General features: G+C 39.5%; 1 protein-coding gene across 11 annotated transcripts in view; it reads right to left on the reverse strand.

Moving 5' to 3' along the window:
* Positions 1–13,291, reverse strand: part of LOC119418357 (tripartite motif-containing protein 67) — a 66,841-nt gene that overhangs the window by 5,337 nt on the left and 48,213 nt on the right. For 2 of the 11 annotated variants that reach the window (XM_037685634.1, XM_037685631.1), the window contains 5 exons: positions 12,172–12,319; positions 6,375–6,538; positions 4,940–5,078; positions 500–624; positions 274–398 (listed from right to left, as the gene is read on the reverse strand). In XM_037685634.1, the coding sequence (XP_037541562.1) occupies positions 274–398; positions 500–624; positions 4,940–5,078; positions 6,375–6,538; positions 12,172–12,319 (701 nt within the window). Of the gene's footprint in view, positions 1–219; positions 399–499; positions 650–4,898; positions 5,079–6,374; positions 6,539–12,165; positions 12,320–13,291 lie in introns of all 11 variants that reach the window. The other 9 variants (XM_037685636.1, XM_037685633.1, XM_037685632.1 and 6 more) reach the window with 8 other exon arrangements.

Raw genomic sequence — 13,291 nt, forward strand, 5'->3', positions numbered from 1 at the left:
AACTGATCAACCAACTAATAAGCCAACTGACCAACTAACCAACCAACCAACCATGTATCTTTGGTCAGGATCCATGTCATGGCCAGAGGTTTGAATCATAGATGAACCGGTAAATCAAGAGCTTTATCTTTCAGCTCAGGTCCTTCTTCACCACGACAAACCGAAGCAACAGCCTCATTACTCTGAACCTCCAAAAACATGACACCAGTGAACACCTACCTGTTGGTGTGGGAGTTGTTGTGCATGAACCAGGAGCGGTTGTTGTCCACATACATGGCCCAGGCCTTGTCGTCTTTCCCCAGCATCATCTCCTTCATGGTGTTGATCCTCGCCACACCAAATGCAGGGTCTGGGTGGTTGTCATAGCGATCGACGCTGACCTCCCAGTAGTGAACGCCCTGAGATTTGAGGGAAAGAAAAAACTTTCAGAAAATTAAATAAATAAAAAAGCCCAGAGACCTGTATGTAATGTTTCTGTGACACTTTAAAGACCTCGCACCTTAGAAAAAGCAGCAGTCCCCAGAACCACCCGGTCGTCGTAGCTGTTACACGAAGCTGTCTGGTTTTCATTCGTCAAAACGATGTCCCGGTGAGCTGAGGTGGGGTCAAAGGTGAACCATGCCACTGTACGAAGAACACGACATTTAGCCTGTAGTGTATTTTAATAAAAACTTATTACAACCATGGAAAGTAATTTCCCTTTAAACTGTACAACCGCAGTCATTTCGCTGTTGCACCCGTCACAGAAAACGCGTTTGTTAGCAACAGCTCAGCTAACACTCAACACAAACACCGTTCTTTGTGCGTTTGGTCAGAAATGTCAACACTCTGTTCAGGAACAAGTGCAACTAGAAAAATTGCATTTCCTATAAAAATGCAGTGTGAATGTTGAAAAAATTGCTGAAAAACAGCTGAACTTAGCTAAAATAAAACATGCTGAAATGTAGCTAAAATGAAAGAACAAGCCTTAATTAGCAGAAGAACGCAGAAAGAACATACTTTTGCTGAGTTAGGTTTAAATTTGCAAAAATGAGCACAAAAATTAGGAAATTAGTGAAAAAAAAGTTGAAAATAGAAAAAAAAAAAAAGTAGCTGAAATAACAGAAAAAGCCAAAACTAGCAGAAAAAAGCTGAAAGGAGCATAACAAGCTGAAATTAGCATAAAGAAATTAATTAGGTTGAAAGTAGCAAAAATTAAATTGAAAATCTTGAAATTATGTGAAAAAAGCTGAAATTAGCTAAAAAAAAATATGCTAAAAGGTAGCTGAAAAGGTGGAACAAGCTTAAATTAGTAGAAGAAAACAGAAAGTGATGTTTGCCCAATTAGGCTGAAAGAAGCAGAAATGAGCACAAAAAAGTGGAAATTATCTGGAAAAAAGAAAAAAAAACATGAAAAGTAGCTAAAATTGCAGAAAGAAGCTTAAATTACCAGAAGAACACATTTTTTGCTGAATTAGGCTGAAAAAAAGTTGAAATGAGTGCAAAAAACGTGGAATTAACTGAAAAGGCTCAAATTAGCATTAAACAGCTAAATAGTGGCTGAAATAGCAGAAAAAGCTGAAACTTGCATAAATAAGCTGAAAGCAGCATAACAAGCTGAAATTGGCAGAACGAAGTTAGAAGAAGCATAAAAATGTTGTAGTTAACAGAAATAATCTGAAAGAAGAACAAAACAGCTGAAAGTAGCTGAAAGTAGCTGATAAAGGTTTAAGTTTGCACAAGGAAGCTGAAAGAAGCTGAAGCAGAACAAAATGTGAAAGCAGCAGTAAAAATATTGTGAACAGATCTAAAAATATGAAGGATAAAAAATGAGCTCAATTCATTTTTATGAGAAAAAAAAACGACAGAAAAAGCTAAAGGTGCACCAATACCAAAAGTATTGTAAGTAAAGGTCTTCTCCTGAAGAAGCTGAATGTTTTGATACTGCTGAAGTTACTTAAAAATTGCGGGACGAGAACCACACCGAAAAATGTACAGAGTACGGACAGAAGTTGGAATAATAAATATAAACAAGCAAACAATAGTGTGAATGCCTAAAATCATTCACACAACAACATGCTGCTTCATGAACAAATGATTAAAAAGAGAAATGATGCTGAAAACATGCAGACGTGTAAAATTGGACGTAAGACGCTTTGTTTGCTTGGCAGCCTGACAATAAACAACCCGCCCAACATCATTACTGTCAATTCTCAAAGAAAAGAGGAAGACGGGGGGAAAGAGGGATTTTAGGGAGGAAGAATAATGACACAGCAAGTACAAAAAGAGCAGGGGGGATGAAGAGTTATCAGGCAGAAAGCAGACTAATGTGTGTTGTTGTTGCAGCTGAAGAGAAAATGTGTGGCTGTGCTTTGAGGAAACTCCAACGCTGCTGCAGCGTTTCCCCTCTTCTCTCTTTTTTCACACATTCCTACTTTCATTCACCTCCCGTCTCGCTCTTCTTGCCTTTCTTTTCTGTCCTCTCTTCCCCTGTCTGTTTACGTAACCGTCTCTGCATCATCTTCCCCTTCAGCTGCCATCATCTTCTTTCCCCTCGTTTTTATTTTCACTCCGTTTTGCATTTGTCCAGTTCTTTGCATCCATCCTCTCTCCTCATCGTTCGTGTGAAACGTATCTGAAGTAAAACATTTAAAACCCCCTCTTCTACAGCTTTTACCATCAACACAAGAAGTATCCTGTGACTGTTTTACACAGACAAGCAAAATGAAAGTAGCGTTCCTTGAAGGAATGCATATCGCCCGCCGTCTTGCATGCCAAGCTTTTAAGCAAAGCTGCCACAAAAACTGCTAAGGAAGTTTCTCAGTGGGCTGCAGTGTTGGCGACAAACTGCAAAACTTCTCCACGATGTCTCGAAACGTTTGCAACGGTTCTTAGTTTCAAAGTATCGGTCACGGGGCTTCGCTTCTGTGTCGCAGGAATTATGAACGTGCTCAAAAGGTTCGTCATCACGAGCGTCTAGAACCCTTATAAATAAAGATAATATATTTGTAGAACGCCAGAGATGTATTTTGGGGCAATATTTAAGCAAGCGTCTTATAAATGTTGTCACTCGTATCGCAAATGTGTCGTTTAACGTGATTCCAAGAGAAAATCGTGTACTTTATCGCAATATTGTCTTCAAACAGCCTGCGTCTGTTGTGGAACGTTAGGTAAAATGTCAATGTAACTTAGATGAACACATTTCATACAGAATAAGCTAGAGACAATACAATTACTGCGAAAATGCAGTGGGAATGCTTGTTGCAGAAGAACTTTCTGAAAACAGCTGAAATTAGCTAAAAACATGCTGAAATGGAAGAACAAGTTTAACTTAGAAGAAGAAGAAAGTGGGAAGAAAACAAATTTTCTGAATTAGGTTTAAATAAGCAAAAATGAGCACACAAATGTGAAAAATTAGCAAAAATAATAGCTGAAAGTAGCTGAAAAGTTAGAAAGAAGCTTAAGCTACCAGAAGGAAGTGGAAAGAGCTGAAATGAGCTCCAAAATGTGGAATAAGCTGAAAAGACTAAATTGAGCATAAAAGAGCTAAATAGCAGCTGAAATACAGAAAAAGCGGAAACTAGCAGAAATAAGCTGAAATTAGCATAACAATGTTAATTAGGCTGGAAGTAGTGGAAATTACCATAAAAAACTTGAATTTATCTGAAAACAGCTGAAATTAGCTAAAAAAAATAGCTGAAAAGGTAGAATAAGCTTAAATTAGCAGAAGAAAGTCAAAATAACACATTTGATCAGTTAGCTGAAAGAAGCAGTAATGAGAACAAAAAAAGTGGAAATTATCTGGAAAAAGCAGAAATTAGCAAAAATTAAAAAACTGCAGAAAAGTAGCTAAAAAAGCAGAAACTACCAGAAGGAAGTGGAGAGACCACATTTTTGCTGCATTAGGCTGAAAATGTTGAAATGAGTGCAAGAAATGTTGAATTAGTTGACAATGCTAAAATTAGCATAAACCTGCTAAAGTAGCTGAAATAACAGAAAAAGCTGAAACTTGCAGAAATAAGCTGCAAGGAGTAAAACAAGCTGAAATTGGCAGAAAGAACTTAGAAGAAGCACAAAAATGTTGTAGTTAGTAGAAAGAATCTGAAAGGAGCACAAAACAGCTGAAATTAGCTGAAAGTAGCTGAAAAAACATTAAATTTGCACAAGGAAGCTGAAAGAAGCTGAACCAGAGCAAAATGTAAAAGGACCAGTGAAAGGTAACACATCTAAAGATTTGAAGAATGTAAAATTAGCTCAATTCATTTATGAGAAAAAAAAAATGTCAGAAAAGGCTAAATATTTCAAAAAGCTAAAGTTGCACCAATATCCAAAGTCGTAGCAGGATTGTCCTGGAAGAGCTGAACATTTTCATATACGAGTTGTTGAAATAGCACAAAAATTGTGGAACGAGAATCGTGCTGAAAAACGTACAGAAGAGAAATGGATGACAATAGTGTGAAAGCTTCATAAACATTCACACATTCAGTTCATCTAAATTATAGTTTAACAGATGATAAAAGACGATGTTGCTAAAAAGCACATGCACTATTGCAAATTCATCCAAAGTGCTTTTATTTTGAAGAGTCAGAAAAGGATGTGATGTTTTCCTGTTGTAAGTAGAGTACAAATATTGATTGATTGATTGGATTCGTATGGATCAGCATCATTTATGCAGATCCTGAATCAACAAACTTCACTGTTTCTGTAAAAACGTCTCATTTGTGGACGCGACTCTCTGTAGCAGCCATCTTCAATCGTTTGCAGATGTGCACCCAAAGAGTTTCTTTCAAATCCGTCCAGTGGTTCATGAAATATTTAACTAACAGACTAAATGTGCACACGCGCAAACGCAGGCACTTACACCGTCGCCCACCTTTCACGGCGACGTGCGACCAACAGTAGAATCCACGCAGTCGAACAAAAGCAGAACCCTCAGGAAGCGAGTTCTCGTCACACGTACCGTCAGAAGTCTTCAGCACCACCGTCTTGCTGTACGGTCCCACGCCGACGTTGTTGTAGGCTTTCACCCGGGCGTTGTAGGAGCTGTTGAAATGCAGCCCGTCCACCGTGCACACCGTCTCCTTCCCCACGTACACCTCCTTAGGGGAAAACGCAGCACACCCTTACAAACGTGAGCACACACAACTTAACAGGTCGTGCATGCTGCATAGAATTAATACATGTGCTTTAACTCATGACAGGATTAATCAGACAGACGCTAACCTCTATCTGTGTTTGTGGCTGCAGCACATTAATTATTAATGAGCGCTACAAGAACAAGTATGACATCATTTGCTGTTTTTCCTATTAGACAAAGCATTAGCTGCTCTGTACGGAGAATGTTGACGAAAACAGCTAAAGCTCACGTAAATATTTGAAATGAAGCTAGCATCAATACATGTGTAACTCTGTCAAATTTACAAAAACCTTGTGTGGTAGCAGCTGTCATCTTCATCGTGCTAACAGATCGAATAAATACAACCTTGTAAAACGGCCTTAAACTGTGCATAACATTATTTTTAATATTTGACCAAAATGGCTACAACTCGTAAGTTTAAATCTCTGGCTTGAGACATAACAAATTCTATTCTGTCAAGAAATGCTAGGCTTTTACCGTAATTTACAAACTATTGAGCGCACTCGACTATAAGCCACGCCCACTAAAAAACAATTGTACATATATAGGCCGCGCTTATGTATAAGCCACGGGTGTCCAACATGAGATGTTTACACAGAAAGATTTCTTAAACTTTTAATTAAATACATACCGGTATGGTAACATAAACAAATACGTACAGTAAATGTTTTATTTTTTTGTTTTTTCTGAACAGTGCATGTAACACGACTGGTAAAAAAAAAAAAATTAAAAAACAGAAATAATGCTATCGCTATCTTCACCTTCCTCCTGTGCAAACTTGCTGTCCTCCATCACACAGCTGCCTTTCAAAACAGGGACACACGTTGGGTGCACAACAGAGAGGGGAGGACAGAACGGGCCGTTTCATTGGTCCGATTTTTTTTAACCTTTATTTATACAGGTAGTCTCATTGAGTCACGAGGACCCACCCCCCAAGACAGACGTGTATTGGGCAGCTGTGTGAGCGCCCGGGTGTGACAAGGTTAAATGTTTTGGCAGCATGAAGCTCGTTAGCCCATTATAAAATAAAATTAAAATTCCATAAATTAGCCACAACATTGTATAAGCCGTGGTAAAGCGTGTGAAAAAAAGTAGCGGCTTATAATCTGGAAATTACAGTAATTTGTTTCTGCTTATTTTAGTGCTTATATATTACTACTCACAATCTTTAATTGCATTACTATATAATATGAATGAAGGATTAATAGACAGTTTGAATCTTTGTGTTCTGCGTCACACACAATGAGCTGAAACTAACCCTGTACTGTCCTCCGTTGCCGTCGTCCAGCTCCAGGATGTAGCCCTCCATGGGGTTCTCCGGCGGCACCGTCACCCTCCAGGCCAAGGTGGCGCTGTTATTCCTGGTGCAGCACTTCTCCAGCTGCAGGAGGGGGGCAGGCGGCACCGAGGGTCCGGACTCCACTGAGAGAATGGATGAAACGCGAGTTAGGAGACCGGGGAGTAGTAACAGAGAAGGAGGGAGGGAAAGATGCGAGGGGACACAAACGGGGGTGTCGTCATCAGGCCGGTGGTGTTTGAACAAGCTGGAGGAAGAGAACAAGAGCTTTAACGAGAAGCTGGTGGGAGATTTAAAAACAAGAATCCTGGTTCATTCAGGCGACAGCTGGGGAACTTACCGTATTTTTCACCATATAAGTCGCACCGTTTTGCATAAATTTGCAAATCCTGCACCTTTTACACCGAAGCAACTAATATACGTTTTTTCCTCATATTTATAACCCAATGTTTGTCTGAGATCTGACGATTTCATTCATTGCAACATGAAAATATTAAGCACTACTATTTGCAGCCGTTAGAGGGCCCTCGGCTAATATGGCAAGCCAAATGTCTCATTCATAGGTAAAAGTGGCTATTAATGAGACACTTGGCTTGCCATATCAAGCCACCTTCATCTTGCTCCTGGAACAAACGTCAAATCAGCTGCATTTCACCGCGCCGCCCAGGCGAAATGCAGCTGATTTGACCATTAAAGTGCATTTATTAAGGAAAAGTTCAACTGAGACACACCTTTACCATAATTTAGAGCAAACAAATAATTGTTTTTAGGTGTTAATCTTGTTAAATTTCAAAGAAATGCACAGCGAGTCGTCGCTCTGCGCGCTCCCGCAGCTGCAAATCGACTTTTGAAATGCAGCTGATTTGACCATTAAAGTGCATTTATTAAGAAAAAGTTACACTGAAACACACGTTTGCTATAATGTCGAGCAAACGAATAATAGTTTTTAAGTGTTAATCTTGTTAAAAATCCTCCCGTGCACGCTCCCGCTGCTGCCATTTTGGCAGCCGATCGTTTTTTTTAACACAACACCGGCCCACGTTTCCAAGGGTCAGCGGTGATGCGTAATAGATGCGACTTATACGGCGAAGCAACTTATTCATGTTTTTTCCCACTTTATTAGAAATATTTGGACAGATGCAACTTATACGGCGGAAAATGTGGTAACTGGGTCACGTGAGAACACTCAACACTGAAGGGTAGAAGTGTAAAGGTGCAGCAGGTTAGACTGATATGAGCTTTAAGATCGCTGAAGGGGAGAGAACGGCTTCATATAGACACTAAAGATTATAAAGTCCTCAATTTGGAGAGGATTGTATGGTTAAAAATACAGTATAAATGGATAAATGAGAGGATTTGTAGTAAAAAGCTGTGTATCAGTCTGAACCTTGCATGGAGTGACTGGACTCCTAACAAGTCTGAAACAGACAACAAAATGCAGAGCAATGTAAAGAGCTTTTTATTTTTTATTTTGGAACATCGATCTGATAAATACAATGTTTGTGAAAACACGGGGGAGAGGCAGCAATCATGACTGAAGGAACAGAATGAGAGGGTTTACAAAACACAGATTCTCATTGGATTGAGATGCTTTAAGCAACCTGACTCAGTTATTTTGATCTTTTTCTGTATTTGTGCAGCACTTTTTCTGCAGAGGATCCGTTTGCTGGGGAGGAGCTGGAAAACAAGATTCATGCAGAGGAAGAACAGCACAGAAACACTGCGGGACAAAAAGGACCGGGGGGTTTCCAACCAGAGAGACCGCGAGGCCTGTCAGGTCTGAGGGACGAGGAAGGAATGAGAAAAAAAACGAAGGATGGAAACAAAAGCATTGTCAGCCTCTGAAATACCTCCGGGGCTCTCTGTCTCCATCTCAGCCTCATCACTGTCTGCTGCCTGCATTTGTTTCAATAACGGTCTCTCGTGCACATCTGGAGACACCAATGGTTCGGACGTTTCAGGACGACAACACATGGACAGAAAATGGCAGCAAAGAGTGAGAGCAGTCGTTTTAAACTGGTTCAGATCCTGAAGCGTAAACAGGATGTTGTTTACAACTCAAACCATGATCAAAATAACAAACAAGAAAAAACTGCAAACTACTGCAGGTATAAAACATCTCTGATCCTCATGGTCCTTCTCCAGATTGTTTGTCATCATCTGTCATTTAGCGCTCTTTTCTCTTGTTTAATAAATTATTTATTTTTACTCTCAGGTCCTCCTGAGTTTTTGGTTTGGCACTTTGGGTTCACCATTCTCAACCAAACACGATAAAAAGATCTTCAATTTTAAGAAACTATATGAGGAAATAAATCGGTACACCTTCCTGTGATTGATCCGTTCAAACAAACCAGGGTCCAACTTGTGTAGAAATCCCTTAAAACAGGTTAAAATAAGGATGCATGATATTGGATTTTTGGCCGATATGTTAAAACTTATTTGGCCGGTAACCGATACCAATACCGATATTTTTTCTTCTAAACCCACTTACAGAGGCTACACAGCTTTCTCTGCTGCGGAAATAAAATACTAAAATATTCTGCATGGTCTTTGTCAGTTTGGCCTGCTACCAATGCAGATGCTGAACTTGGATTATGTCTAATGTCAAATTTATTCATGACATTTACTCTCTCTAACACAATGACAACACTTGAACGGTGCAAATTTGAAAAATTTTCACAAATCTAAACTCAACGGCGTGTGTGATGTCATAACGTGCTGGCACTGTAGGCATCCTCATCACTGGGTTGTCATACAAAAACAGTGCCATATATATATATATATATATATATATATATATATATATATACACCCACACACACACACAAACAGCGACTTTTATATTGGTGAGTTATTTTGATGGAATGTCCGATGTCCGATATTTAACTTTATCGCTAACATCAGCTGATACCGATACCATGCTGATAATATCGTGCATCCCTAGGTTAAAAAAAGATAAAAATAAAATAAAAACTGTTGATTGTTGACATGTGCTGCTGACTATTCATGTTGCTGCTGATTTATTCCATGTTTCTGTGTTCATTCGTCCTCATCAGCTCACACAGACTCATGTCCGTGCTGCTGTTCGGCGTATTGTTTTTGTACTACTAGTGCTTAGCGTATTATTAGTTTAGCATATTTCTTAGTTCGTATCTTAGATCTTATTACTGTTTTTCTTTTACATTTTATACTTTTATTGGATGTAACTGAGACCCTGTGTGCACGACAGTTCGTTCCACCACATGTACCACATGCGATGCGAATGACAATAAAGAACCTTGACCTTGAAAACACCAAAAAACTCTGCAATGACTTTAAAACCAAACCTCGTGTCAAATTAAAAATAAAATACGTTCTTGGTTCGTTACCAGCATTTCTTTAACAAACGGTAAACATTTTATAGAATAACTGTTAAAATAAAACTAGAGCTTAGTACTCCAGTACTAAAAGGAATGTCAGACAGGAAATTATAAAATGCAGAATAGTCGTTTTAAACGGATAATTTTTTGACTTGAACTGTTGGAGAAATGGGGGGGGGGGGGTTGTGGACCTGGCGAGCACCGTCTGACTCGTCAGATCGGACTTTCTCATGAAATGTGGGTGTTCACATGAATTTTTTTATTTTTGGTTCAAGAAAACGCCAGAACGTTTTAAAAACTATTCAATGTAGATTGTATAGACCGTAAAACTATCATATAAATACAAGAATTATCATGTGTCTGGCATCTCTGAAGAGAATTCATAAATCATTTTTTGGTTGTTGTTGTTCTGGGTTGTTCGTAATACCAAAATGTAGTGCTTTCAAAATAAGAGCTCAGAGATGTGTTGTTTTTTTTTTTAAATCATGTTCTAGTTGATGAATAATAATAAAAATCTTCACGTCTTGCCAACTGTGACAATAAAATCAAAAAGTGAAAAGTTGTTGGATAATGGATCCGACTGCAGGTTTACTTGTGGTTCCTATAGTTTCCAAAAGTAGAATGAGAAGACCATCTTTCAGTTATCAGGCTCCTCTCTTGTGGAACCAACTTCCAGTTTTTGTCCATGAGGCTGACCGTTTGTCTACTTTTAAGATTAGTCTTTCCTTTTTGATCAGTTCTATAGTTCGGGTCAGCTTGGGTTTCCTGAGCTATCCCTTAGTTATGCTGCTATAGGCTTAGACTGCTGGAGAACAAACTAACCACATTTCCTCACTCTGCTGCTGATTTTACTTACTCTACCTGTTTGTATTTGTATTTATTTATATTTTAACACGTTTTTTTTTTGTCTTTCCTCCTATAGAAACCACACCTGGACCTGTCATTCTGTGTTTGTCTGTTTCTACTTCCTGTCCTCTCAAACAGGTTGAAGCAGATGGCCGCTCGTCCTGAGCCTGGTTCTGCTGGAGGTTTCTTCCTGCTGAAAGGGAGTTTTTCCTTTCCACTGTCTCCTTTGTGCTTGCTCAGGATGGGACACTGTGAAGAAATGAAGATTCAACACAATCTGCTGCTTCCTTAGATTGATAACTTTTATTAATTGTCTTTTTTATGTATGCAAATGTTTCTGTCCCTGAGACGCCTTCTGTTGTGACTTGGCGCTGAATTGAATTAATCATTTATTTTCTTACATGCTGTGCAATGTTTTTTACTTGATGTTTAATTTAGACCAACAAGTGTTATAATTTCTCCTTTTATCTTCATTAATGTAAATATCCAACGTTTCACTGTATGCTGTATTCAAATAGATCACATTTGGTAAGAAAACTGCCAACTTATTTGGTTTTAAACCATCAACTTTACACCAAACATGAAGTTAAAAGTCATAATTCGGTTCCAACTTAAACTTTGCTTAGATGTTTATTTTGATTAAGTTTAAAAATAACTGATCTGATAGTTTTCCTTTGAATTCTTAGGCAAATCAAAAGCATTTCTCTGTTTGTGGGAAGTGTAGCATTTTTTTCTTAATAATTAAACAAGATTATTTATTCATTTTATAAATAAAAACGTCGGAGAAGCCTGAGGAACGGGTTTGGTTCTTAAAGATGCAACAATCACGACGATGTGTTCACCTCAAGCAGCGAACAAAAACTCCCAGAGTTCTCTGCTCGTAAAAACGACTCCCACGGCGTCACTGCTCGGGATGTGAAAGATGAAAAGTCGGGGAGTAAAACCTGACTGTCAATCTTTAAACTCTGCTGCTTTGTTGTGGCTGATCGGTGGGATGTGAGGGCGGGGAAGTGAACCGAGACGGTTTCTTGTCGCCGTCCTGGAAGAACAAAGACGAGCTGATCAAAGCCCAAACGAGCCCGACTGCAGCTCGAATTAGACGAAACTTCCTTCAAGCGCAGCTCGACTGAAACTGTGCCCCGCCGATGTTTATCTCTGAAAACATTCACTTGGTTTAAATCGTGTTTTGCATGTTTTAATTGATTAAAAACTCTGAAAATGGCTGCGTCTTTTTTAACGAATGCAACTAATGAAATGTAGGAATGTATTCGTTTTTTAAAGCGTTAATGCCCGTTAGCGCAGTGCGACGAATACAACACGAAGAAGTCACGCTGACTCCAGATTTGAAGAAATAAAATGTTTTGTTCCTCAAAAGACCCACGTGCTGATAAATTACACATGCAGCGCACGTTAATACATCTGAGAGATCCTGAGAGCAAAATAAAAGAATTAGTTTCACAAAAGAATCCACGTCTTTATAGACTGAGATACTCACCTGACGAGGTAGCACGTATGTAAAGGGTTAAAAAATGCCACTGGGTGCTCACCTTTGCCCTGACGAAAGTCCAGCTGCAGGATGGTCTGCAGCAGTGAGTCTGTGCTGAGGGTGAGGTCAAAGTCGGGGCCGGCCTTCGGCTCCAGGGCCCCTTTCACCCACTGGTCCTGAGACGACGTCACCCGTTTGATCAGGGCGTCAGAGATCTACACAAACACAGAAAAAGGAATTAAACAAAAACAAGCAGTATGACGAAGTCCCCCGTCGCTGAGGAAATAGAACAGTGAATGTTTGTAGATTTCAAGGTGAGTGTTTTTCTGGACTGGAATCGAACAAGGAGTGCCAGTAAACCTAAATGTTTTTGGTGCAAGATATTCAAGTGGGCAGGAGTTACTCTGTGGAGAAGAACAGAGGCTGTTTATTTCTTGCCCGAGGCAGCACAGAGTGGCAGAGCCTGGTGAGAGGAGGGAGACATTTTATCCACCACCAGGTGCAAAGGAGGAGCCAAGGGGTGGCCAATGGTGGCCATGGCCACCATAGATTAATCTTTGGCCGCCAAACCAGCCACACCAAACAGCTGAGAAAACTAAACTTTAAAGTCCAACAAAGTTAAGTCAGGTCCTCTGGACAGTTTCTTTTTGTTGAAACGTTTCGTCTTTCATCCAAAAGACTTCATCAGTCCGAGGAACTACAACAAACTCATGGTGCTCAGGTAGTTTCTGGAGTCTGCCCTCTCCCCCGCCGACTCATCTGAGGCAGCCATGGCCAAAGTGGCTCAAAATATCATGCTCAGTGATCCAGGTAGAAATACCCAACAAAGTTAAGTCAGGTTCTCCGGACGGTTTCTTTTAGTTGAAACGTTTCGTCAAATGAGTTGGCGTGGGAGAGGGTGGACAACAGAAACCATCTTACCACCATCAAACTGGTTGACCCACTAGGAAGGTGCTATTTATAAGACTGAGTTTTTTTGTGGCTCCTCGGACTGATGAAGTCTTTTGGATGAAAGAAAAAAACTTTCAACAAAAAGAAAACAAGACCCGACTTAACTTTGTTGGATTTTTCTACCTGGATTACTGAGCATGAATGAGGATGTACTTTAAAGCAAGATAAAAACTAGAAAGCATAGTTTCCTCAAATGATAGGAGTGGCTTGTTTACATATACATATACATACATACA

Source organism: Nematolebias whitei, chromosome 12 (assembly GCF_014905685.2).
Source record: "Nematolebias whitei isolate Nwh7 chromosome 12, NemWhi1, whole genome shotgun sequence".
Classification (NCBI taxonomy): domain Eukaryota; kingdom Metazoa; phylum Chordata; class Actinopteri; order Cyprinodontiformes; family Rivulidae; genus Nematolebias; species Nematolebias whitei.